This window comes from Mus caroli, chromosome 1 (genome assembly GCF_900094665.2).
Source record: "Mus caroli chromosome 1, CAROLI_EIJ_v1.1, whole genome shotgun sequence".
Classification (NCBI taxonomy): Eukaryota; Metazoa; Chordata; class Mammalia; order Rodentia; family Muridae; genus Mus; species Mus caroli.
The window spans coordinates 124151139-124178851 of record NC_034570.1 but is presented as its reverse complement, the minus strand read 5'-3'; the positions used below and the strand labels follow the sequence as shown (position 1 = coordinate 124178851).

Genomic DNA, 27713 nt, shown 5'->3' with positions numbered 1-27713 from the left:
ACCTGCTTGGGGATCCCAAGCTTTTGGATGTATTTGATTTATTTCTTGACAAGCTTGAGTCTAGCTCATGGGCAAGAAACAAAGATGACACCCGAGGGTAGAACTCTATTCAAGAGATGCAGGCAAACCCAGCACTGCCTATTTTCAGAGCTTTGTCCACCTCGGTGACGTGGATAAGACCTGGAGAGAAAGCCAGAGAGAAAGGGGCCAAACCTTGCCTTTGGGGATGGCCTAATCTGTTTCAAGTATAAAGCATGCAGTATGAGGAGGAGGACAGTGATAATGGCTTGACACTTGGTTCTGAATGTCATCTTCGATATCTATTTTTCTTTCTCTGTGCTGGATCTGGAGAGGCCCAGTCTGCTTGCCAGCCTTAAGAACCACAGAAGCATATAGCATTAACAAGTCTCCCCAGACCCCTTCTCAGGCGAGCGGGAACATCCAGGCCCAGTAACTTGTCTCTGAGTTCAGGTTATCTGCTTCCTCTGAGGTCATCTGGAAACTCCTGCGTACAGTCCACATGGGGGGAGAGAAATATTATCACTCTCTGAAGTCTGTGTGTGCCTGTAGATATGTGTCAAAAGCAATTTCCTGTAGGTGGACTCCAGGGGCAAGCCCACACAAACTCCCACATCTCTGGGTTTCATCGAAGCAAAGCTTTTGCGAATATATCTGGGCGCCAACCACAGGTCCTTTAGCCAACCGCAGGCCATCACTGTAGTCTAAAGATGACATGCTCAGTATTCAGGAAGGAAGGAGAAGGGACTTCTGGGAATGCAGACAGGCTTTCTAACCCTCACCAGAAAGATCCCACTGGGAACTTAATCACCCCCTTTTTAAAGCTTCTGAAGCCAGAAACCTGACAGGCCACAGATATATGACCCTGGATTCTCACAGGCCTTCCCATGCTCCACTACTGAGATGAGGGGTGGGCACAAGCAGAACTCAAGCAGCAGGCTTCCCAGAGCTCGGGAGCTCAGAGGGACTGCAGGATGAGACAGCGTGTGTACGGAGAAGGGTGGCGTGGTACTTGAGGGAGAGCAGCCATGTTGTGTTGAAGAAAGTTCATCATGGCTACGTTATTTGTTCACTCATTTCTAGAATGACCTTGAGTGATGTCGTCTATGGCCAAACCAGATTCCTTCAGCCAGGCATGGGAACTGGATGAACTGGCCGGTTAGGAAGTGAATTTCCCATTTTTTAAAAAAATAGTTCAGAGGCTGTGGTTGGATGGACTTTCCCGGAGAGATGTAAAATTAACATATGCCCCAAATTGGAATTGGCACCAAAGCCCCCAGAATAACTCATTCGTGTTTGAATCCGAATAGAACGAGATTGTCAGCAGTCCGCAGGATGGTAGACAACTTCAGAGAGATGCATTTTACCCAAGTTGCCAATTGCCTCTGTGACCACGCCTAGCCCTTGATATGACTCAGAGTCTGCAGCAGGATTGATGCAAATGTGATTTAAGTGCCACCCAGGGTTAAGGTGGTAGAGGTGACTACAGGCTCAGACGATACAAGGCACAGACAAAACCAGACTGAGGGAGTTATTTCTCTGCGTACTCCATCCTGGTCTCAAAACACATTGCCTGCCATAGGAAGGCTGCCTTATGTGACAGCTTAGTATATAGAATAATTAGGTGGAAGCTTGCTACAAGACAGAGTTTCCCTGGCTGGGATTGGGAAGACTTGCCTTGCTTTAGGTATGGCTTAGGCAGCTTGGAGGAGAATGCTTTTTGACCAGAGCAAGAGTCCAGAGTCTTACTTGGCCTTGTCAGGCCCAAGGCAGAATAAGAGCCGCTGCTGTCATTTCCAGTTGGAGTCAGGGAGTATAAATGGCGTCTTTGCTATCTTTGAAGGTTATAGCGTTAGACCCTCGGCACCCGTTTAGCAGATCAATTGAGTGTGGCATTGGTGGTCGAGTGTAATTACTCTGGAGCCTTGTGGAAATGACTTCCTCTCAGCCTAAGCTGAGATCATTCTGCTGTGCTCTTGTTTTCTGTTCCTGAGAAACTCACTCTCTCTGGAGGGAGGTTTGATCTCACTTGGTTTTGTGTCTGAAGTTCACAAGCATCTTTGTTTCTTACTCCCACCCCACCCCAATCAAGTCTGAAGCTACATTTCAACCTCGCCTGGTACTGTCAGGTACTGTTGCTTTCTAAACTGCCCCTGTAACGACTTTCCCCAGGCGTCACGACCTTCTTTCTGAAGCAAAAGGGCGTGTCGTGGAGATGGCTGCCAGAGTATCAGAACAAACACAAGGAAGATGGGGGTGCAAACTGGTCGTTGCAGAGATGCAAACCAACCTCTCTGCAAAATGTGGGTACCACTGTCCAAACACAAGTGACATAATCCCCTCGCCTACTGCCTAGGCATGCTACATAGACAGGAGCGTCCATGTGGCCACTGGCTGGTATGGGGAGAACCTAGAGTGGGGCCCCAGGTTATCTTTCTTACATTAGAATTAGGTCGGTGTGTTCATCTGTAAGTAGTAACCGATCACTTGTTACAGAATTAGCCTTCTGCTGAGTACTAGTTCAGAGACACCCTGAGACTGGAACAGCACTGTTGGAAACAAGGACACAGAATTAACCGTTAAGTTGTATGGAATAGAGAGTGACGGCTTAGGCCAGAGAAGGTGTAAGTTGGAGCGATCAGAGGCTCTTGAGGGAAGGGAGACTGTGAAAAGTAGTCAGGAGGGAGGAAGCAATCTGGAATCTTAGGCAGGGTGTGAATGAGGCGTGAGGAAGGCCAGACAGGCACGAATGCCACAAGGCAGGAAATTAGAGAGGCATTATCTGAAGAATATACAGGAGTGGTAACACTAACCTCACTGCAGCTGCGGGTACCAAAATGCACAGGTGCTGCACATCAAGTGTCAGAGTTGTGTAGGAGGGGTTGACAACAGCCCTTGAATGTGGAGCATGCTTGGAAATTCAGGCCAAGGGGTCAGGAAAGAGTGATGGACTCACAGCTGTGGAGTTGGCTGTGGATGCCAAGATGATTAAAAGGATTGCCAGCCAGAAGTCAAGACTTGCCTGAGGTCAGAGTCGGGGGCTGGGGGGCAGGTGTGGGAGAGGGTAGCTCACTCGCAATGGTAGCTGAGACATGGTGATTAGAGCAACCCAGTCAGCATCCTGTGATCAAGGAGCAGACCTGGCAGGACCTGGAGGCCATGAGAGATGACAACACCTCCTGAGCAGCACAAGGTTGTTTCAGAAGGTCTGACAGGTTCCTTCCGATTTGTGTTTTAAGACATAGAAAGAAGAGAGCAAAGAGGAGGAAGTGGAACCTGCCGGGAGTTCTTGGGTCTTTTATGGGAAAAGAAGACTTCTAGAGCAGAGCAAGAGGCGTTGGGACCTGTGCTTCCAAGCCCAAGCTGCATCCCACTTAAACTCTGGAGTGGGGAAGGAAAGGAAAGACCTTAGACACATAAGGAAGGGACAACTGCAGAGGCTGTGTGGGTTTGGGAGCCCCAGGTCCAGGGAAGGGGTGCACAGTCTGGAGGGCAAAATAGGAGTAGCAGGATTGCTAGACTCTGGGCAGCAGAGGTCAGCAAAATGATGCAGAGGCATGATGGGATGGGTCTATGTCTTCCTCTAGTTCTGGGACAAGAGCTAAGCAGCAACATCACTGCCAAGAGAATCACTGTTCTTTTTCAGTGGAGAGCAGCTGGTACAGAGGTCCAGAGGCAGGCATGCAAGTCAGAGTATGGAGTGCGATGCACAGGGGAGGTGATACAGCCTGATTGGGTGAGGAATGGAGGCTTTTCTCTCATAGCGATTAGGAAGTTTGAAGGGTTGAAGCAAGGAAGTATTTTAATACCTCCTGGGGACTGGGGTCCCTGTGTGAGGAACCCCGAATCGAAACAGGAATGGGAATGGGCTCAGCCTTTTCTCCGCAGCATACACAGTTCAGGGTGTTAACAGCCACATTTCTTGTGGACTCGGCTACTTCGCTGCTGGGGGGCCACTGAAGGCCTGCTTGTTACTCCTTACTGTTCACCGAGAGAGCCTTCCTGGTGTGATGTCCTCAGCCTGGCCCTGAGAAGACTTATGAATCCATTTCTGTATCCTATACAGGCAAAGGGTAAAATGTACCCAGGAGCAAAGACACAGGGTGTCACAGGCCCAGCATGCTTCCTAGGAGGCAGCTTGGTACTGGGAATCAGTCCACGGGCTGTCATATTTCTGCTGTCACCTAACTCTCCCAGGGCTCTCCCAGGGCTCTCCCAGGGCTCTGGATATGTCCCATTCCATGGATTCTTCCCTTCTTGATTCTCAGTCCCCATGAAAGGCCGTGTTTCGGGAAGTATCCCTTTGTCCTTTAGTCCACAGAATGAAGGGTGAGTAGATACGTAGCACACTACCCCAAACCGCGGCCCCTGGACATCATGGACACCATCAAAGGACTCTTGGGCTTCCGTTTTAGACCAATGTGTATTCCCTTCAGACCACAAAGGGATCTGTGCGATGACCCCCAGGCATGGACAGAAGAGAAGGCATGTTGGCTTGTCACGGGCCACCAAGAGCAACCCTGTGAGGTGACCATGCAGGGACAGAGAGCATCACCACCTGCCTGACCTGGGCACCTGGACATGAATTGGTGTCATTGAAAGCACACAGTCCAGATGGGGAGGCTTGAAAAGGCACAGGGCCACCTGAACCTCCATCTGGCCCAGGACCCACTGCCAAAGCCCAATGAACAAAGAGGCTGTGCCTATAAGGTGTCCTCCAGCACAGTTAGACAGTGTGGCCTCGCTTGGCCCACCTGGCTGTGGCCAGTGCGAGCAGTCTATAAGAATGCCGTGCCTTGAGCCCGGCGGTGGTGGCGCACGCCTTTAATCCCAGCACTTGGGAGGCAGAGGCAGGCAGATTTCTGAGTTCGAGGACAGCCTGGTCTACAAAGTGAGTTCCAGGACAGCCAGGGCCATACAGAGAAACCCGGTCTCAGAAAACCAAAAAGAAAAAAAAAGAATGTCGTGCCTCCTCATTAGTAAACGTCTCTATCCTGCAGGGCTGCTCAGCCTTCTGCTTCTCCGCTCCTCGAACCCCTTTTCTTTGCCTCTTTTCTGATCTTTTTGGTCCTTGGCTTCTTTACTGTTTTCTTTTGTCCCCCGAGCAGAGTGGCTTGGGCCAGAGGGCTGCTAGGTGGTAGCAGTAGCTTCTAGGGCAAAGCTGCACAAGAGCCATGCGCCTTCCCTACCCCTCCTCACCCACTCCCCCAAGCAATGGCTCACGGTTTGCTTCCCACCCTCCCTGCCAGCTTACACCAATAACCAGGCAGACATCGCCACCCAGGGCTGGTTCATCGGGCTCATGTGTGCCATTGCCCTTCTGGTGCTGATCCTTCTCATCGTCTGCTTCATCAAGAGGAGTCGAGGTGGCAAGTACCCAGGTGAGATGTGGGGCGGGTGGTCAGGCCCTCCAGGGAATCACCAGCCCCACCCACCCATCCATCCCCACCCTGGCCAGATCCAGGCTCCAATCTCTGCTCTTTTAGGCCTAGAACTTCAGGCCTGTGGCATAGTTGGTCTTTCCTGGAAGCTGCCAGCAAGCAATTGTGTTCATTATATTTTCCCCAGAAGGATAGATGGTGCAATCTAGACAGCTCCAGAGAGTCATGGCAGCTCCTACTGAGATGGCTGGCCCTCCCTTCCTTCACTTAGCTCCCGTCTGCTCGGCAGTGGGGCTTTCTTCAGCCTGAGAGTTATTAAGAGACCCTGTGCCAGGGTGGTAGGGAAGTGAGGTGGCCATGTTCAACATGGAGAGCAGGGGGCAGTACAGAAGCAGCATAACCAAGACAGAATCCCAGTGGCGGCCACACCCTGCTGAGGCTTGTCTTGGTGCCCATCAACACAGACTCAGCAGCTCTGGGTAAGGCAGGCAGTCTCTAAGAGCGCGCCAACCCCTCCTTAGAGTCCCACAGAAACAAGTCTCTCCTGTGCCTCAGGAGCCTCCAGTGTCGAGGATAAGGAGCTCTCACATTGCTCTGTCAGAAAAGAGCGAGGCAGAGTGACAGGGTGGGTGAAATGACAGGAGTTAGGATAACCTGAGAGTAGACATACTGTTGACTGAAGAATGAAACTGCCCCTGACCTAGAGCTCCAGCACCAGACCCATTCTGAGATGCTGTTCCTCCGGGGTGGTGTGTGTGAGATGGCCAAACTCAGAATGAAGGGAATGGGGGGGGGGATCGACTTTATTCTCTCTCTCTCTCTCTCTCTCTCTCTCTCTCTCTCTCTCTCTCTCTCTCTCTCTCTCTCTCTCTCTCTCTCTCTCTCTCTCTCTCTTTAAGATGTATCTATTTTATGTATGTGAGTACACTTTGCCTCTGCCCAGTGAGGGAGGTGCAAATTTAATTCCAGTGGTGAGTAGGGAATTCTTTCACTTTGTTTCATTATATTTAGACTTTTTTTTCTTCTGCAAGAAAGAAAGCCATAGCTGGATAGAGGCCCAGACATGGAGGTACTTAGTGAATCAGGGGGACCCGAACCCCTGAGGAACCCAGCAGATAAACTTAAAGCCTGCCTTTGCCCTCCCAGAAAGTGCCCCAGCCTAGAAAGTTCTCCTGAGACCACTCCCTTCCCTCTAGCTTTGGGGAATTAGCTCATACAGTCAGAAGACAGATGGGTAACCCAGGTACCAGGCTTCAGGTTCTATGGCCTGTTCTCACCTCTCAAATGGGTTGATTATCCCATTCCTGCATCAAAAAGTACGGTATATAATTCTCTGTCCTGGATGTTCAATATGGGGGGCCGGAGGGGGATGTCTGTCTTGAACATTACTGCTAGCTCTGAAGGACCAACCACAGCATAGCAGAATGGGCCTTGGTTATGTCATCACCTCAGAGGCCATATAGGGCAAGAGAGGATGCTAACAAGAGAGGCTCACTGGCAAGCACCTTCATCCCAGAGGTCAGAGAATGCAGCCTCCCTCCCAAGTGCTCTGCTCAGAGCTTTGGAGAAACACAGTCCCCCATAGCTAGCTTCTGTCACCAGTGAGGAAACATGCAAAGGTAATTACAGTGCAGAGCAAACGTCAGAAAGGGCTGAGCGAGGGAATATCTGCCTTCGGCAGAGGAGACGATCCTTTCTCTAGTGTCTATTGGGACAACTTCAAGAAGGAATGGCAGGGAGCTGAGAGGTCTGTCAGCTGGGGTGTAAAGATCCTGTGGGGTGTGAAGGAGGCAGAATCAGCTTAGTGACTGACTGAGCCTGGGGCCATTAATAATGCTTTGTTTAAAAAGATGCTTATCACTGACAGTCGCTGAGCCCAAGCTGGTGTCTGGGGGTCTGTAGTGTGTGTGTGTGTGGGGGGGGAGGTTGTATGTGGGTGCATGCACTTATACACAAAAGCCAAAAGAAGGGACTGACTGACCTATTTCTCTACCTTATTCCTTTGAATCAGGGTCTCTCACTGAGACTGAAACTAGGCTGGTCTCACACACACACACACACACACACACACACACACACACACACACACACCTCACAGCTCCAAAGTTATAGGCACACACAACAACGCCTAGCTTTTTCCATAGGTGCAATGGTCTCCAACTCAGCCTCCCGTGCTTGTACAGCAAGCGCTCCTAACCGCTGGGGTTAGGAGCTCTCCAGCCCCCAAGGCTGTCTTTGGGCTGTGTGTTTAGAAACATTGTAGCCAAAAGAGGCGTTCCTTTTAATCATCCTCCCTGCCTTTCCTTCTCTTACCAATCAGTGCGGGAAAAGAAGGACGTCCCCTTGGGTCCTGAAGACCCCAAAGAAGAAGATGGCTCATTTGACTACAGGTGGGTGACCCCCTTCCGCTCCTCCCCTGGTTACCGGCCTTGCTGCCCTGGAGCAGCTCCTTTGCAGCAGTCCCAGAACCGCTGCATCCACAGAACCTCCTGCCACTGGACTGCTGTTTTTAAGTCTGGGGCAACCATCTGGCTGAGTGTATGTTTCCAGAGAGGTGGAGAGGCCATGAACCTCTACTGAACAGGACTTCCTATTTGAGTCTTCTCCCCTTTTCAGTCAAAATGAGCCTCAGACCCCTTTTCTGTGACGTGAGTGTGACCATCAAGCCTCCTCCAGCCAGCATTCCACTCCTAACCCCCAAGACAATGAATGGCCCCAGAAGGCTCACCACCCTGTGAGCTAGTAGCAGAGCTGAGGGAGCTGGCTGGGCTGCCAGCTGGTGCTTCTGTCCTATGCCTGTGCTCCCTCTCAGACCTGATGCGAACTTCAGTCAGGAGTTTTCCAAGTTGCCCACTGGTCCGTCAGGATGGCCAGTATATTCTGAGCTCAGGAGTGGGTCAGAGAATCTCATCCAAGACCATTTGAGATGGGAAAAAGTGTATCACAACCCTGCTAACTCTGGGCACAGGTCACCCAATCATCCTCTGACCTCTCTTCCTTCTGAACCTCTACCACCTCAGGAGCCTGGCACACACCACCAGGCCGATGGGCAGAGAGCTTCTGCCTGCCCAAAGCCATCTGGCAGCTTATGGCTGCAGCTGTCCATCCAGCCTGACATCCCTGGGAGAGGCTCCTCTTCCTTCCCTGGCTGTCCTGGGATCACCTGGTAGCATCCAGCCTCCCAGTGGGCTGAGAGCTTCCTCCAGCCCTCAATTAAAAGGCTGTGGGACTTTTTTCTCCACACCCTTGGTACAGCCCAGTGAAGATGAAGATAGGATGAGCTGTTTCTGTCTATATCTCGCTTACCTCCAGGTCAGCTTTGGCTCTGTGGACTCTGCTCCTATGGCCTGCATTGAATGAGTCCAAGAGTCCTACTAGGGAAAGGCTAACATTGGGAAATCAGAAGACCTACTTTCTAAGGAAATGGGCCTGAGGACAAAGAGCGGGGTCTCCTACTCTGTCCTTGGCTTTGTTGCTGGGTACCTTTCTCATGAGCCTCTTCCCCATGTCTGTCCTCCTGGACCTTGTGGGTCTCTGGTGGGCCAGACAGCCAGACAGTTGGCTAAACCAGGTGCCTCCTGAGGAAAGTCTCATTCTTCTAGACTAGCAGTTCTCAACCTGTAGGCTGCAACTCTTTGCAGGGTAAAGGGGGTTGAACAACCCTTTCACAGGGGGTGCCTAAGATCATAGGAGAACACCAGTGTTTATGTTACAGTTCCTAACAATAGCAAAACTACAGATATGGAGTAGCAATGAAATAACTATGGTTGGGAGTCACCCCAACATGAGGAACTGTGTTAAAGGATGGCAGCATTAGGAAGATTGAGAACCGCTATTCTAGACCAAGATCCCTTTCCCCCAGTCACAGTCACTCAGCATAGAGCAGGTATGGGCCAGCAGCTTTGCAACCTGGCTATAACCCATCCATCAAGAGGAGATGCAACACCAGTGGCCTGTGACTGCAGGACAAGTCTCTGCTCTTGACAAGAGCTGAGCATCCCATGGAGACAGACTCTTCCACTGCTGTTTCTGTAGTTGCTTGCCCAGGCAGAGCAATGCTAATGCTTTAGGCCTATCAAGGAAAAGGGGTGCATGTTCACCCCACAGCCACTGCGGGGCATGAACACTACATTAGGTAGTCTAAGGGGATTCATATACATGATCCAAGGACTTCACCCATAGGCAGAGACAGTTCTATAGAGACAAAGAACTCAGCGCGTGGGGCTCTTGAAGGGAAAGGGACCTTGGTCTAGAAGAATAGGCCTTGCCTACAAAGGAGATTGGAATAAAAGAGTGCCTGGTCTAGCCAACTGCTGGGCATTCTGTCTCCCATCTGTTTATGTTCAGCTCCAGCTCCACCTAAGGCCCCTTCCCGGTAGCCCAAGGCTGCTGTTCGAACACACTGTTAAAATGGCAGTTTAGCCAGGAAGGACTGATGGCTAGGACTGTGTAGAGGGTGTGGTGTATCCATTCAGACTACCTAAAGCCACTGTGGTTCCTTCTTCAGTCCTCTAGACCTCCACTGCTGGTCCACAGCTGCTTCCTACCTGGGAGTCTGTGTCGCCTGTGAAATATAACCAGCACTGCCTGGTCTCTCTGTCAAGCAGTTTTCCAGCCAGGAGTGGGTAGCACCAGCTTGGTGGAGCAGCCCCTCATATGCTAGAGAGTTTAGCTGAGTGTGGACTGGGCATCGGTTCCTGCAGGCCAATGCCACTGTACCTCCAAGGCCCCGAACTCTTGTTACCCAGGAGGGCCTTAAGGACAGAGAGGGCCTAGAAGAGGCTAATAGGATCCTCCGAGCCTTGCTAGTGTCTTCTCAAATTATCAGGCCTCACATGCTTCTCTGTGTGGTCCTCCCTCCCACCCTACACCTCCTTGACTTACTGGGCCCAGAGTATCAGCATTGCTCTGCTCTGCTCTGCCCAGGCAAGTAGTGTTGAGATGGAAGTGGAGAGGCAGAGCCGGTTGCCTTAGGGCACTTACTTCTTGCCAAGAGCAGGGACTTGTCCCATGGCACAGGCCACAGGAGCTCCACCTTCTCCTCCGAGAGACGGACGGGTTATAGTCAGATCACAGAGCAAAGGGTGAGTGAGACTCACTGGAACCAGAACCTCTGAATTCTTGCCACATGTCTCACAAGCTGTGGCTCTGCTTCTCAGAAGATGGCCAGCTGCTTGCTCCTGCCACAGACAGTTGGCCTGTCTCAGGGAAAGGCCCTCAGATAGGGAGTTTAGAAGTGCAGTCTCTAGTCCCTGACCTTCCCCAGAGTGCCATTTACCCTGGGGAAGATCTTATCCTCTCTGTGCCTCAGTTCCTCTTTTGTAGAGCCTGCTGGGCAAGGGAGGGTAAACACTGGATAGTCTCCAAGACTCCAGTGCAATCCTCCTGCACTGTGTGCTTGGTAGGAAGCCAGCGGCCCTATCCCATCCCACCTGGTTTGAGCTGTGCTGGCCAGTCTGGGCCTGACTCTGTCTCTCTCTGGCCAGTGATGAGGACAACAAGCCCCTGCAGGGCAGCCAGACATCTCTGGATGGCACCATCAAGCAACAGGAGAGCGATGACAGCCTGGTGGACTATGGCGAAGGTGGCGAGGGCCAGTTCAATGAAGATGGCTCCTTTATTGGCCAGTACACTGTCAAAAAGGACAAGGAGGAGACGGAGGGCAACGAGAGCTCAGAGGCCACGTCGCCGGTCAATGCCATCTATTCCCTTGCCTGACGGAGTATCCCAGGCACGGCACTACTTTGCAAGTAGGAGGGGAGAGGGGAGATGAAGCAACTGCAGACCTACCATAAAGCCACCACCACCTTCAGGGACAAGGGTACAACATGGGGGTCTGCCAAGCTGTGAGGGCCAGTGACCACCCAGCTATCCACAACCCCCTCCTAGTGATGCCCCGTTACCCTTGGGTGCCATTAGATGGGAAAGCTAGAGCTATGCTCATTGCAGGGAGCCCTAGTCCCTTGCCCTGTCTCACGGCCACCCTGAGCAGCATCCCACCACGATGGCCACCCCGATCTCGGCTCACGATCATTCATTTCTATTGCTTACGATGTTTTCATTCTCTCTGTCTCTCTCTCTCTCTCTCTCTCTCTCTCTCTCTCTCTCTCTCTCTCTCTGCTTTGTCTCTCTGCTTTGTGCATCTTCTCCTTCCAAGTCATTGTCTCCATTTTCTTTTACTTTTGAAAAAGAAAAAAAAAAGTCCCTGGAAAAAGAATAAGTGGGCTCTCCCCAAGGAAATGAAAAAGATGGGCAAAAAAAGGATTGATCCGTAACACAACATGCAGAAAAGCTGTAGTATTCAAGCTGCCACCAGGCCAGTGTGTTTCCGAAGGATGCCTTTCGCCATATGCCTCCCTCAACCCCCACTCCCCACCCATCTGCCTCGGCCACATCCATGCTGAGCTGGGCTTGGCTCTTTTCTGGAAAATGACAGTGTTTTTTGGCAGGAAGAGGGTGCACAGGACTCCTTTCCACGCCCTGCTTCAGTTGGGAGGGGGCCTTACCTCTTGCTCCTGGTTCTTACTCCGTCCCTGCCACCAGAGAGTCTGCGGATGAGCTGCTCGGACGATGAGAAAGGGAGACCTACGTGGACTCTGGCGACCAGACCCGAAGCTGGAAGCAAGTCAGGGTGTGGTCCCTGGATAACGGAGCAAACCTCCGGAGAAGAGAAAGGGCTGGGTTTGGACCTCTTTTGTCTTTGGCAGTGAAACCCAGGGTGGAGGAGAGAGGGCCACACCTGCTCACCTGGTCAGGGTCTATGCTGCTACCCTCCAAGAGCTGGAGCCCTGAGATTCAGGAGTGTGGCTGGTGTGTCTGGGGGTAACAGTGCTGCTCCTCCTCCCATCCTCTCCTTGCTCAACTGTGTCTGACATTGACTTGTGTTTGACGTGGTATATGAATGGGGATCTGCTGCCCCCAGACTGAGCCTATCTGTCCTTTCATTAGGGTACGCATACATATCGGGGGACCGTGAGGTGCACTGTAGTAACAGTGCTGTAATGCCTCTCCCTGCCTCGAAGGACACAAAGCTCTCGTATGCCTTATACAGCTCGGATCTAACCCTGCGGTTCCCAGATCCCTAGCCCTATTCTGCAAGTCTTGATGCCTCCAGTGATGTGTGTCTCGGGACCAGGGCAGCCTATGCAAGTGTCCCCTCCGGACCAGAAGCAGCCGCTCCACACACGCCCTTACCCCCCGCCCCCTCCGCCCTAATGGAGACACTCGCAGGCATGCAGTTCACAGCCTGAAGGTGCTGCCTTCATTCCCCCACCTAATCCACTTTTGAAACCAAAGGTACCTTGCCTCAGCGACACAAAGAGATGGGAGATCTCAAGCCAGAGTGTCGCCCTGTAGCTATGTCTGCAGCCTGAGGCAGTTGTGGGAGGGCAAGGTTGACCACTTCGAATGGATCGCCCACCATTGGCATGGCCTCCAACTTGAGGTACTAGTTAGGGGCCTGGGCGGGACCAGGGCTGTGTATTCCAGAGACTTTCCAAGAGCATCATTTGCCATACGTTTAAGCCGCAGAGGTATTAACAATGCTCTGTCACTTGATAAGCATTTGGGTGAACGTCAAGCCCGTAGGCACATACTCATTGCAGGTAAGAAATCATATCCCAGAGATGAGCTGATAATGTTTGAACCTGAGAGTGTGTCATGGTCCTTTGGACCAACCCATGGCCAGCACTGCTTCCTGGAGGCCTGAGGGACAGCTCTCATGGTGAAAGGGGACAGGGTAAACAGGAAGGCTAGGGGTGGGGGTGTGCTCAGATTCCCTTCCCTGTTCTAGTCTAACACTTCTGGGACACAGCTGGGCATTGCTGCAGTGTAGGTCACCATTCCTGACGGGAGGGTTAGGGAAATGCAACTGAGGTAAAGAACCATCCTTCCCAGAAAACACTGTGGACCGGGAGGAAGTGGTGGGTTTCTCGGGCACCATTTACATAGCACCATCCAGCTAGTAAAGCCATGGCACCAACAGCAGGCATTCAGAGGAAGGGACTCGGTTGTCCTTGTAGCTATCCCCCTGCCACAGGCAGCCTGGAGAGGGCTCTTTGGTCTTAAGGATCTGGGAGAGAGGTGAATCCTTAGGCTGTCTTTGTGCCTCATTCCGGAGTTCTGTCATGCTCAGTACTGTCCTCTACATAAGAAATGAAAAGCCCATCAGCCTGTCCCTAAGGCTGTTGTGTTGTGGGCACCGATAGCTGTCCCAGCCACCAGCGGTCACAGCTCTCCTGGCAGGAACAGATTCTCTGGAGAACCAGAGAAATGGCAAGTTCCCAGACAGAGCAGCTCAGCACTGTGAGGTTTCAAGGAGGCAGCTTTTTCCAAGAAGGGGAGAGGCCACTTTTCACAGAGCCTGCTAGAGTCTACCCCCAACTCAGCAAGAGAACAGTATTGCCACCCCAGCACCTGGATCTTAGGCAACCACCCCAAAGTGGTGCCTAAGCCTGCTCCTGTTTCATCTCTCAGGTGGGAGCAGGGGGACAGGGTGGGTCATCCTGCAGTGATTCTGAGTGCTTATCAAAAGCTCTTTGAGCATCTAGTCTGGGCCAAAGCTTAAGCCATGAATACCATGTGAACAAGTGAGGTCAGATGTGGTCCCTACCCACGCAGGGCTGATGTTACTGGAAACGAGTAGGTGAGTTACTGGCACACCGTGACCATTCCGTCAGAAGCATTGTGTCCTGGTTTGCCTATACTGCCAATTGCTTCAAGTTAGAAGGGAGAGGCTTCCAAGGGAGAACTTGCTCCATTGGGCCAGCAAGTCTGGGCAGGACAAGACGATCAGGATGAGTGGATTCGGTAGGCAGCACTGTAGTGCTTTAGGGTGTCTGTCTCCCACATTTAGCCCCTTTTTTGAATACTCCTGTTTGGAGGAGGATAGGTGTACCCGATCAGGACCAGCTGTCCCCCATCCTGCCTGGGATATGCTAAACAGAACACATCAGGCTCTGCTCGTGTGTAGATAGCTGAGTTAACACTAGAGGGAAAGCCAGGCTGGCTCCTGCCCTTGCCTATTTCCTCCTTCCCAGAGGTCAGTGTAGGAGGGACCACCCCTCCCAACAAGGTCTGGAGTGATTCCTGGGCCAAGAGTCAGCCAGTGACTCAGTTCACCTCACAAAAGGAATGTTCCTGGTTTCCCAGAACACAGCATTGAGAAGGGAGTGAAAACATCCTCCCCATCCCCCATACAACTGTGTGTGTTGTACACACACACACACACACACACACACACAAGCAGACCCAACTGTAGGGAACACCCTAGATCATAATCTTACAGCATGAGCATCCATATCTTGGTTCACATGAGATGAGCTGCTAAGGCCTGCAGGTGAGGGGACCTTGGGGAAAGAGAAGCTGTTCAGATTGGGCCTTATTTTTGGTTCCTGTGGACAGAAGGTAGAGAAGAAATCTGAAGGAGAAACAGGCCTTTGAGTCTTCTGGCCCCTCCTGGGAGCCCCAGCTAAACTCAGCTGTCCTAGAGCCTCTGGATGGGAAGCAAAGCAAGGTTTCCTTGCTGTATATGAGGCTGTTTCGTGGTTACGCGGAACGGATGGAGCTTCTTGTTCCCTCCATGGTCTAGGGCTGAGGCCCAGACTCACTTCTCAGAGGAAGGAGAGCAGGTTGCTAGAATGCCAGCCCAGAACCCATCCCTCATCTGTGTCAGTTCGGAGTGGGGTGTCCTCCAACCAAGGCCAGCAGCCTTTGCCCAATGAAAGCCCATGGCCAGGATTAGGTCCCAACAGCTGGGCCACAGTGCTCTCTTTCTAGTGAAGCAAAAGTCCTTACATGTATTTCACATGATAGCCTAGGAATCCCATGTAGGCAGTCCCCACTCCAAAACAAGAAGTCTCAAGCCAGTGACAGAAAATGTGGAGTGTAACACCGGCAGCTTGGGCAGAGAGTCCCCAACTCGGTGGCTAAATGCCTGAGACCAGACCCGTGGCTGTCCCTGCCCAACACAGCCTCAGCCCAGAAAGTGCCCTTGCTTTGCTTCCTCCTCTCAGAAGAGGACTCTCAGGGACACATTCAGGAGAGGACAGAGAAGGACACATGCCCAGGGAAGCTGCAAGACTCCCTGAGCTATCTCCAGCCACGGCAGAAACCAATGTTGCTCTTATCAGCACGTTAGTATTAAAAGGCTGTTGCCTGAGCAGAGATGGAGATGAAACAGACGCACGGCATCTAGCTCAGGACAGAATCGGATTCCTCGTGTGAAGGAACCTCAGAGCTGATCTGTTTAAAATGACTCATCACACAGACAGGGAAATGACAGTGCGGGGAGGGAATCTAGCCAGTGAGGGTACATTTAGGACTTGAACTTGAGCCTTCTGGGCCTTCTGACTCCGTGTCCAGTGTTCTTTCTTCTCACCACAGCTGCCTCAGCAGGTGTTGCCTGAGATCTGTCCTGCTTGTCACCATGTCACCTCTCTCAGCCATTACACTATGTTCCCAGAACCTCCCAGCAAACAACCCAGGCTTTTCCTGAGTCCGAGATCAGCCAGTCTGCGATAGCCTGTGATTAGCTCAGTCATGGAGTCCCAGGCAGCCCGAGACTGGAAGGTAGAACAGTGAGCCCGTAGGTGTTTGTTACTGTGAAACCTGGACTGGGCCCCAGGATGGTGTCTCTTGATTCATCACACGCCTGGCCTTCAGCATACTGTATTCCTCAGAAGGGAGGGTAAGGAGGGGTGTCTCTGTCCATCCTGCCCTTGACCGCCAAGTCTGCAGGTATTGAGGGGTAGCAGGGCCCAGGCAAGTCTCCCACCCTGGGATCTGCCGAGCTGGAGTTTAGCAGAAGTAAAGACTTCTATGAAGCAATAAACACAAAAGTCTGGCAGAAGCTATCCAGAGTTTTGTGCAATCCTGTTTCTTTTTCAAAGCTGTAGCAGATCAGGTGACCCTGACCTGCTTGCTCTTCTATCAAATGTGATGTCTTCAGTCAGTGTTTGCCTCTACCCAGCTTCCCAGCTCTTTGCCAACTTCTTCTGAGCTGAGTTATCAGTCGCCTGTGACACGCCCATTCTCTGTCCTGGTCCCGCCCTCAACCATAGTGGATCCTGGAGGACCTCGTACCCCTCCCCTCCCCCACATATGCATCTCTCCCTTCCGACATGGTGTTCCCTGTGTCTCCATGCTGCCCACATTCCTAAGCACATGAGTTGGTCTAATCTTTTTTTCCATTGGTTACCTTTAACTCTCCATGGCAGGCTCACTTTAATCCCTCACATCGTGTCCTTCCCTTGTTGTGAGTTGTCATTAACCGACATTGTCAGCAACAGACGTGTATCTGAGGGTGTCACGCACGACCTTCAGCAGGGACTTCTGGGCCATGGAGGACTGTCTAATACATGGACTTATAAACTGGCTGCATGAGCAATGAAAAGGCCAAATTATTCTGATTTTTTTTTGAATCACTGTAAAAAAAAAACTGATTTCTTTTGTATAGAGAACACTAAACGTATAATAAAAGTTGTTCAAAATGGATCTTGGCCATGATTTGTTTCTTTGACTGGTAGGCAAGAGCGATGTCAAAAAATTAATGACAGAAGTGACTGTAAAGGTTAGGCAAAATGGTGCATGTACATAAGGAGGCTGTAGCAAGAGGTTCAAGGATTTGAGCTGTTTAGTGAGTTCAAGGTCAGCCTGGGCTGTATAGCAAGAAGGAGGGGAATCAAAGGCTTTCCCATGGGCGCCAGGCAGCGTTCTCCATTACAGAATCCCGCCATTGAGCCCCCATCTAGAAGTTGCTCTTATTTGGAAAACTCATTTGTACATCTTTGTGTTCTAAACACAAAGTGGCTGGGATAGAGATGGTCAAGGAGACATCTGCTGGTTCAGTGTAGGTGCGCACACACCACCTAAAGAGCAGCGTGCTGGCGAGGCTGGGACAAAGAGAGCACTTGGCGATGGCACCTGTCTCCTATCACTGTTCTTCCTCCATTGCCCTATCCCCTCCTCGTCCTCAGCCTGGTGCAAGGCAGGCGGTTCTGCTTTGCAGAAAGAGAACCGGCAGTGCGTAAGTAGAATGGAAAACGAAAGCAAAAAAATCACTGGATAATGTACACCCAACTCTCTTGAGCAAAGAATCAGCAGGTGACCCCCAACCCTGTGGCTTACTCTTCTCCTGAGAGGCTTCACAGGGGACCGCTGACTTGAGCGCTCATTGTTTCACGAGACCTCCGCCAGTATCTCTAGGTGTGTCTCCTCTTGAACTGTTAGGTAACTCACTGACACGTCACACCTTTTCTCTGAACCATCTTGCCACTCCCACATTAACAAAATAGCTTTGAGATTGGTGCCAGATGTCCATTTGCTAATGTCTCACCTTTGGTTCAAGCCGAGAGAGTCCTGAGAAAAAAAGGATTCACAGAACAAATCGAGGCCCGCAGCTCTGTTCACGACCGTTCTCCCCAGCCACTCCCACCTCTGGCCTTGTACATTGGATTCTAGGCCACTCTAAATGCTTTTCTCATTATACCTTCTAGACCATTCCTCCCAGACTACTAAAGGCATCTGTAGCCAGTATTCTAGGTTACCTGTCTATACACATGTCTATATACATATATTCATATACATGGACATATACATATGCATATACATATATACATACAAGGTATATATGTATATTATACAGGGTGTCACTATGCCAGTCTGTAACTCTCAGACTCAAGCAATCCTTCTATCTCAGATTCCAGAATAGCTGGGACTACCTTTCATATGAATTCATCCAGCTTTACATATCTTCAGCCACCAGCTCAGGTGACACCATCTCCAGTAGTCTTTCCCAACAGCTCTGTGTTTAGGGGTTCAGACCCCCTCACTGTACCTCCTTAGCATTTATTTCATGCACCATGGGGTTGGACATGTTATCTTGTCTATTTTTTTTTAATTTTTTTATATGAGTACACTGTAGCTGTCTTCAGACACACCAGAAGAGGGTATCAGATCCCATTACAGATGGTTGTAAGCCACCATGTGGTTGCTGGGAATTGAACTCAGGACCTCTGGGAGGGCAGTCAGTGCTCTTAACCACTGAGCCATCCCTCCAACCCTCTATTTGTTTGCCTACACTGTGAATGCCCTGAGTATAACACACATTTTCCCCATCTCTGCTTCCAGAGACCAATGCCTGTCATTGAAGTAAATGATTGAGTTGATTGAGTGAGACCTCCATTCCTTTGAAAGACATGGCTGGATAAATTCAAGTATTTGTTTTCTTCTCTGCTGGTACTGGATAGGTGAATATTGAATGAGTGACATTTCAGGCCGGACCTCAGAGTGATGGGGTCCATTGGCCAGTGTGCAGAGCCCTCCAAGGGAACAGGAGCAGAAAGACTAGAGAGCATCAATCCTTATCTGAGGCAAACCAACCTCCATTCAGTGGAGGCCAGACAAAGCGCCTGCCTCTCTTAAGAACCCGGGGGACCCCTGAATATGTCATCCTTCATCCCTGTCTCCTGAAGGCTGCACCTCCCAGCCCATTAGAAATGCTAATCTCCAGCTTGGAGTTGGTTTAACAGACCCAGTAGGGAGGAGACAAGCCATCTTCGGATGTTTATTAAGAGCAAAGCCTGTACGAGCTATTTCCCAGCTGCCCCCAATACTGCAATCAGGGAATTCATTCTATCCCCACGACTCAGCAGTATATTACATGCAAAAATGCAGACACGGCCACTGCAGGCCCCCCTCCCCCATACTTACAACTTAACGCATCAGGGCCCATTTGTTTGATGTCAGTTCCTGCTGGAATAAGGACTAGGCAGTGGGCCTCATAGCAATTTGGAGCCACAGCTGCGGCCCAACGGCCCAGCCCCAACCCTCACATCCATCCCCACACCATAATTTGCTACTGATTTGTCTACACCCCAGCACAGAGAAGCATGGCACGGTTGACCCAGCCTTAGTACCCATGGACCCTGATCGCTGGCTTGAGCTTATTGAGAATTCACTGCAATAAACCCAAGAAGGCATCCTGACTGTAAAGAGCCAGCAACAGCCAGAACATGGGGTGGTTTCACTCTCAGACAAAGATTCACAGTAGGGATTTAAAAGCACCTAGAGTCGACTGGGAACTGACAAATGGCAAGTGGGGGACGAGGGAGGTGGGTGATAATAGAGTCCTGGTTAATAGAAGGGAGATTGGAAGCTTCTAGGCAGTCTGGAGGAATCATTGGAGTAGTTGAGACAGGCAGGGGAAGGATCAGAGCAATGCTGTCTACCTACGTGTGGCTCTCCGCCCAGCTATACCAGACTCTCTTGGAAGTGGGAGCTAGTAAAAATTCCCAGGTCTAGTATCTGAGCTCTGGTGCTTGCTATGAGAACTTTCCCCGTGTCCCTGTGCAGGTGATACTAACTGCTGCTTGAGGGAACAGGAAGAGGGAGAAGCCAGCACCTCTTGTGCCCTCTGTACAGTCACCCTACTTCAGTCATGAATTTGCCCTGGGTGAGTAGAAATTTTTAGCAAAATTGGTGAGTTCAATATCCGGATAGAGAGGCAGGTTGAGAATGGAGAGTCTGAATTGGAGCCCTCAAGAGTGACCAAAAAAAAAAACAAAAAAGAAAGAAAAAAAATGTGGGCAGGGCTTTGACTTTCTCAAGCCTTGCAACTTGCAGGGAATTGAGCCATCTATAATACTGATGGCGTAAAGGCAAGAAGGCACCAGATGGTCTTTGGGGGACAGTACAGTCACAGTAAGAGAAGGGGATGCTGCCAGCTACCACCGTGATGTGGGCTTTATGTGAACGTCCCTGTTCTTTTGTTTTCTTGCAGGGCTGGGGAACAAAATCCCGGCCCTCTACATGCTAGGCAAACACTCTAAGGCTACACTGTATCACCAACCCTAAAAGGTCTGTCCCTTTTAACCTTCCAGCAGCCGTGTGAAGCAGGCAGCTATATCCTGTTACAGGCTGAGAAAACTGACTCCAAACAGCAAGATATTGCACCCAAGGTAAGGGACAGTGCTGGAAGTAGGAGCCAGGCCAGACCACTCATGTACCCTGCTTCCAAGGCTACACTTGGGGCGTGAATGAACATCTCAGCCGTGAAGCCTTTGGTTCAAGGGCACTGTGCCAGGGCAGCAGCATCTGCAAACCTCTCAATCTGTTCCGGCACCCTTCTCCTTCACCCTGTAGCAGTAGGCATGCCCACGAGAAGTCCTGGGGCATAGCCAACAAGGGCAGTGACAGCCGTAAGGTCCTGTCCTCCCCTAAGCCTATCATGAGCCGGAGTACGAGCTGAGATCCTGCAGGTTGATCAGGATTTAGCTATGTGGTCTCAGACAATTTACTTAACCTCTCTTTGGCTGAATCTTCTTATGCACAAAACAGGGACAGCTACTGTAACAACAGCACAGGCTGACGGGGCCCCAAGAACAATGTGTAATTTCACTTTTCTTCTCTCCTGCCTACAAAATTGTCCTTCCCAGTCCTAACTCTGCCTCCAAAGGCCCTTCCTATCCTCTTTAGCAATCCCATCGTTCACAAACCCAGCACTACCTATCCTAAGAACTTTCTCCTCTCTTGCTCCCACTGCCCTTGGCTCTCAGTACAAGCCCCATGGCACTACAGCAACCCACCTCTTCCATGCCTAGCTAGGCTGCAGCCCCCTGGAGAGTAGAGCCAGTTCCCTGTGCCTCCTACACCTGTGTGGTCCCCAGCCCACTCCTCACTAGCTACATCAGATGATCCATATCCTCATGTTGACTGATCTTGGAGACCAGTGTGGTCCCCAATGCAACCAGGTGCCATTGGTGTTTAGGCTGTCGGCATAAAACTGTAAAGTGCCTTCGTGGTTTAGCCTGTGTAGTGGGGAAGCAGAGTGTGAGGAACGGTTTGGGCAACACCTGCCTTTCCAAAATGTAGGCATGCCCATGGGGTGGGAGCTGGGATGACATTGTGAGCTCGAGGCTTCCTGCAGCCCCATTAATTAATTTTCCTGAAGTCCCCATGTACCTCAGCTCTCGTGCAAGCCTAGGACCCCACGCTCATTTATCTAAAAGCACCATTCATCTTTCACCCCTCCTTCCCAGTCCTTCCAATACTGGCCTGGCTGTGTACGTAGAACCCACATGACCAAAGGGAAAATGGCTAAATGTCCAGATGACCTGGGCTTGTCCCAGGTCATTGATCAGAGGACCCAGCTGGTGTTCTTGCCACAAAGTTTTACAACATTGCCTTTGATGGAATTAGAGGGAGTGACTCCCGTAAGTCATTTAACACTTTGACTTGGAGCCTAACTCTACCTGGGAGCAATTTACAGACTGTGGGCAGGAGATTGAGGGTTCCTCCCATCTAACACCTTTCCTTGGGGAAGAAGACTGGCAAATACCATTGTCAATTCAATCAGCCATGTCTACATAGTGGTTCAAGATCAGCCTGAGCTACCTTGCACATGGCAACTTTAAACAACCAGAAGAGTTGGAAGCTAACCACTGCCAACCTACCTGGTCTGAACATAACATTCATGAACAACAAAACCAAAGTCCTTCTGAGCCACAGCCTCACATTCTTTCCCTAGTTTCCCATGTGGCCATGCTTGGCACAGACAGGTAGTCAGAGCTAACTAGACTCAACCAGCACTGGGCCTCTGAGCAATGTATTGTGTGCAGCTCTTTTATCTTCTCTCCCCATACCCAATCCTTTCCACTTCCTGCTCTACAGGCCCTTTCTAGAGCCATCAGATGACTCTCGAGGGCCCATCAGTGGCTTTTAACTGAGCCCCCCAGCTTTCATCCTATTAGTGAGTCGGGAGTAATTATGACTTCATTAGCCAAATAGGTTCTTGGTTCAGAGACTCTCTCCACAAAACCAACACACACACATCGGCTTCGCCTGGAAGTCTGTCCCCCAAGACCTCCAGCTAACAATGCAGGCTGCCTGGGGGAATCTGGCAGGGAAGGGGGAAAGTGGCCAGGATGCTGGCCAATGAGAAAGAGGCCCCCTGCCCTCCTCCATGGCGCATCTGTCAGCTACCCCTGGAGAGGCTTGACAGAGAGGAATGGCACTCAGCAAATGAGGGGCGTGATCTCTTGCATTTGTCTGCTGCTCCTTGCCCTCTGGCCTGGTTCACCTTTCCAGTCATGGACATAAGAGATAGCCAGTTCATTTCCCAGATGGGCAGGCAGTCTGCTTGGCTAGGGGCTCTCCCAATCCCCAGCGACGTTAAGAGTGTCAGGCATCCCTGGCTTTCTTACCCCAATCAACCACCCTATACTTCAGCTGCTGCAGTTCTTGGGGGCAAGAAATGACTGGGGCCAAACAGCCAGGACAAAACCAGGCCAGGCCAGTGGGCTGGAGGACCAGCCCACCACCAGATCAGACTGGTCTCTGACACCTGGGAAAAAGTCGACAGCTCTTAAGGCGCGTATCTATCTCACACTTCAGTGTTAGGAAGTGCTATCTTTGGATCTAAGTTAATTGTAAATTGCATTAGAACTATCCGCACTAGGAATTGCTTATCAACTTTCTCTCTTCCTATACCTTTAATAGGTTTAAGTGCACAGAGCCCAACCTTTCTGCCTCTCAGCGGCATCCAGCCCATCCAACCTGCCCCACCCCTCTAGACCCTGCAGCAGCAGGAGATGCTGTTCTTGCAAGCCATGCTGATGTCCTGGATGAAGTTGCTTTGGCTGCCCACTCCCCCCATCCTCCCTCCCCCAAAATGCAGTTTCCCTGCACACCCTCAGACACGTGCCCTTTTGTCTACAGATCTGGCTGCTGCTTCTAGGGGCTTAGCAAATAACAGCTGGTGAATTCTCATTCCTGCTGAGGACCCCTCTGCCTGGGTCCTCTGTCGGCAAGATGCCATCTGCTGGGGCTGAGTCCAAAAGCAGAAAGATAGATGAGATGACCTCCAGACAGCCCTGTCACTGTTGAGACTCCAAGCTATTGGCAGCCTTGGCCCTGGCTCTTACTCTAACCTGACCTTGTTCTGGCCCCAAGCCCAAGATGACTCAGCCACCTCTGCCCTCCCTTCCCCCAACTTCGTCCGTCCATAAGCAGCCCAGAGGCTAGGCCAGAGAAGCCCTGTTCCTTGCCTGCAGGGAAAGGGAGTCCCTAGAGGCCATCCCAGCTGTGCACCCCGTGCCCCCTGCTTGTGCTCCCTCAAAGCAACCATCCTTTTGTTAATTCTGCAATTTCCCAAAGTGCCAGGAGCCTCTCTCATCTGACAGCCGCAGCATCTGTTCCTCACACTTCCCAGAAGGCTGGTGGATTCGTGCCAGCCTCCTCCCCACCACTCCCCCAGCCTCACACTCCTTGCATCTGAATCTGAATTCGGGCCCCCTGCTCACCTTGTCCTAGTAAGCGCTTCCACGGACCTCACAGCATCCATGTCTGTGCCTGGGGTTCATCATAATCATCTTTCTTTCTAGGGTCAAGCTTACCTGGCTAAGCCAATGGGCACCTACCTGTGCTGGGTCCCACGGAACTGAGGAAACATGCTTTGTACCCACCCAAGCCCCCAAGCCCCTGTTGAGGTTCACCCTGGGTCCTAGCAGGTATAGGAGCCACAGAGTCCCAGGAAGGGGACTTCTCCCACACAGCCCTTCCTGGTCCTCCTCGGTGCTCACCAGCTTCCAGCTGTAAAGTTCCAGGATAGAGGAAGTTAAGGCTGGGCTTCAGCGCAGGCTGTCCGCTGATGTGGCACACAGGGCATCTCAGTCCAGCACTGGGGACATTTGGGGTCAGGGAACTGGGTATGAAGGACTATCCTTGGAGTGGAGGGATCCTTAGCAACATCCTAACTTTCACTGTGGAGATGCAACACCCGCCCCACCCCGACACACACTTTATCATGACAACCACAAATGTCTCTAGACGTTGCCAAATATTCACTAGTTGACAACCTCTAAGCTAAAGCAGAAGAGACCCAGTTCCTTAGTGTCAGTGACTGATCGCCCGTAGTGTTGGTCTAGGCTCCAAATGACAGAGAAATGTCTTGACACAAAGGTTGACAAGCATTTTCTCTAAGGGACCAGGTAATGAATATTTCTCCTTTGGAGCCATACAGCCTCCATTGTAACTACTTATCAGCCACAGTGGCAGGGAACATGGGCGTGTGGCCATGAGCCAATCCACCTCATGTATGAACACGAGATGTCAACTGAATATTATTTTCATTGTCGGGAAGTAATCTGATTTTTTTTTACACCGTTTAAAAATCACAATGCATTCTTAGCACAAAGACGATACCCCTGTTGTTTGTTTTGTTCTGTTTTGTTTTTGTTTTTGTTTTTAAGACAGGGTCTCACTGTGTAGTGTTGCCTGATCTGGAACTCAGAGCTCTGGTCTGTCTTTACCTCCTGTTTTTATGTTGGATTAAATGCATGTGACACTATGCTGGGCTCCACCTTATGTTTTATTTATTTTTATTAATACTATGTATTATTTATATATATACACTTTTTGAGACGGAGTTTCTTTGTGTAACTTTGGCTCACAGATATCTGCCAGCCCTTTCTGACAAAAAGCCAAGGGCAGAGACTGACGTTGCTGAGGAGGTCTGGTTCTCTGGGGTGGGAACAGAGGATCACTTGCTCCTAATTCCCTTTGACCCAGGTACTGTTTCTAGTGTGGTAACACCACCCAGCTCCTAGGAATAACACACTTCTAGTGTCCACTGCAAAGCAAGTTCCTTGATTAAAACTTACTCTTAATTTTATCAGTAGTAGAGCTTCAAGCTAGGTTCAGCCACCCCCTGTTAGTCCCCACAGTGCACAGCCTCTGAGCAACTCCTCAGGCTGAGCCCATGAAACCCACCCTGACCTCATCCTTCCCTCCCAGGGCGGCCTATATCTCCCCACAATCTTTTGACAGAGAGGAACCTGGTACACCCAGCTGGCTCTGTGACCCTGGTGGATAGCCCTTCATGATCCTTTAGGCTACATTGTCACATACTACACCAGACTGAGATGGTGAACAGAGTGTTAAGCTGAACTCCCTTGCCAAGCTATGAAGACGACATCATCTGCCTTCAGAAATGGCATGCTCTAGCCAGTTCCACCTTCTGCATCTCTGTCCTCAGCCCCACTCTAGACTTGGTCTTGCACTGACTATACCTGCTCAGTGGACTTTGTACAATATAAGCCGAACAGGGAACCAGTACCAGTGTAGGAAAAGAAGTAGCCCTTGCCTCAAACATGATGCCATCTGCTGCCATCCTGATCCCCTAAAGAGAAAGGGATGTCAAATATGCGCACAGCATCAGATACTGAGTCAAGAGGACAATGGTATAAGATGCAGTGGTGAAGATACCCACTACAATACAGTGGTAGCCTGTGATGTGATAAGGGCAGAACCAGAGGGATTGATGTGGATCTAATTCATGAGAGTAGGGGAAGTTTATTCAGTGAACATAAAGGAGATCACTATTCCAAGCCAGAAGCAGTACAAAGAATCCAGCTCTTTCCAGAAAGGGTAAATGGATCAACTTGCCTGAAGTGAACTGAAAAGCATGGACTAAAGAATCATAATGTTCCTGGGTGCTGGTGGCACAAACCTTTAATCCCAACACTTGGGAGGCAGAGGCAGACAGATCTCTGAGTTCAAGGCCAGCCTGGTCTACAGAGTGAGTTCCAGGACAACCTAGACTACACAGAGGAACCCTGTCTTGAAAACAAAAACAAAAACAAAAACAAAAACAAAAAGAGAAGAAGAAGAAAGAAGGGAAGGAAGGAAGGAAGGAAGGAAGGAAGGAAGGAAAGAAGGAAGGAAGGAAGGAAAGAAGGAAGGAAGGAAGGAAATCATAATGTCACAATCTGAGTACTGGGGAAGCTTGAGCTCTGACCTGAAGGAGGAGTCAAAGCAGGAAGTTCTCTCACCCGATTCACATTGAATCTTAGACTTCCAGTATCCAAAATGGTGGAAAAGTAAAGATCTGAATTTAAGATATCCATGCTAGAGTATTTTCTTACAGCAGCCTAAGATGCCCAAGACAGGGAGCTGGGAAGGGCTTTGTTTCAATCAGGGTCTCCAGAAAAACAGAGCCACAGCAGAGAGGGTGACTCCTGGCCTTCCAGTGAGCTATATCCCAATAAACCCCATTCAGATTGAAAGTGCAAGTCAAAATGTGTTGAGAGGCTTGGGAGGTGGTTCAATGGCTAAGAGCACTGACTTTGCAGACATGAGGGCTTGAGTTGGGACCTTCAGCACCCACCTAAAAACTGGGTATGTCCACACCTGTGACCCCAGCACTAGAGCAAGAGAAGAACAGAATTTCCAGGCCAGAAAAAAAAAAGTCAAAATCAAAACTTGAAGTATGCTTTCTAACGAATGCACCTCATTTTTATACCATTAAAAAAAGGCAAAAGCAAACAAACAAAAAACTCTATCAAGGACTAGAAGTGTGTATACTCAAAGTGCACTATATATATATGTGTGTGTGTGTGTGTGTGTGTGTGTGTGTGTGTGTGTGTGTATGTATGTATTGAGGAACTGGCTTCCATAGCTATGAAGCTACTCTGCATTCTGAGAATAGAAAAGCCAGAAATCTGGAAAGTCTCAGGCAGGAATTGATGCTACAAAAAAACAGGATTGGTGGTATACACATGTAATCCCAGAATTTGGGAGGTGGAGACATGAGATCAAGAGTTCAAGGCCAGGCTTAGCCACCTGAGAACTTATGTACAGATATAGACTAGTCTTGGTCTTAAGGCCTAGATAAAGCCCCATCCCCTTGCCAAGGGTCTAGTCCTTTCTTAAGTCAACTGATTACAGACATTGGTCACATCTATTTACCTCATGGAACCACCAAGACTTGTGGGTTTTTTTTGATTAAACCAGCCTAAGCCCATAAAAATGACAGTTATCGCTTGGGATTTGGGTTTCCTGGGGTCCTTCAACAGCCCACAGCCAACAAGCTTCAGGGTGGTGGGTGTGGCCAAGGAGTCTGCCAAGCTGCAGGCTGGGACCCACCTGTCCTTGAGTCCTGGTGAAAGAGCACTGGCCCCAGTTCCAGCCTCCCTTCAGGATCAGTGTGCCTCTACTGACATTTGAAGAGGGACCCATGGTAGTAAAGTGACCTGATTGGGTCATGCCAAGTACTGATGCTCACTGCAGCCATGAAAGGGATCCCTGAAGTAAGACTGTGGGTGACTCCACAGAGGAGAGTCCTGACAAAAACCAGCAATCAGCCAACATGGCTTTCATGTCCTATATCTATATCAAGCTCTCTCCCTCCGAACATGTTGCATCTGTTAATTCTCAGTGTGATTCTAGTAGACCAGCTCAACCTTACTCTTGCCTTGCGTTTCTTTTCCTTTGCTTTTTCCTTTTCTTCTTACCGTTTCCTTTTAGTCTTCTCCTCTC

General features: G+C 50.4%; 1 protein-coding gene across 20 annotated transcripts in view; it reads left to right on the top strand.

The window, feature by feature from the left end:
* The window catches only part of Nfasc (neurofascin), a 179665-nt gene extending 162833 nt beyond the window's left edge, over positions 1-16832 (top strand). For all 20 annotated transcript variants that reach the window (XM_029478716.1, XM_029478712.1, XM_029478686.1 and 17 more), the window contains 3 exons: positions 5268-5399; positions 7720-7789; positions 10886-16832. In XM_029478716.1, the coding sequence (XP_029334576.1) occupies positions 5268-5399; positions 7720-7789; positions 10886-11117 (434 nt within the window). In that variant the 3' untranslated portion in view covers positions 11118-16832. The remainder of the gene's footprint in view (positions 1-5267; positions 5400-7719; positions 7790-10885) is intronic.
* The last annotated feature ends 10881 nt before the right edge of the window (positions 16833-27713 follow it).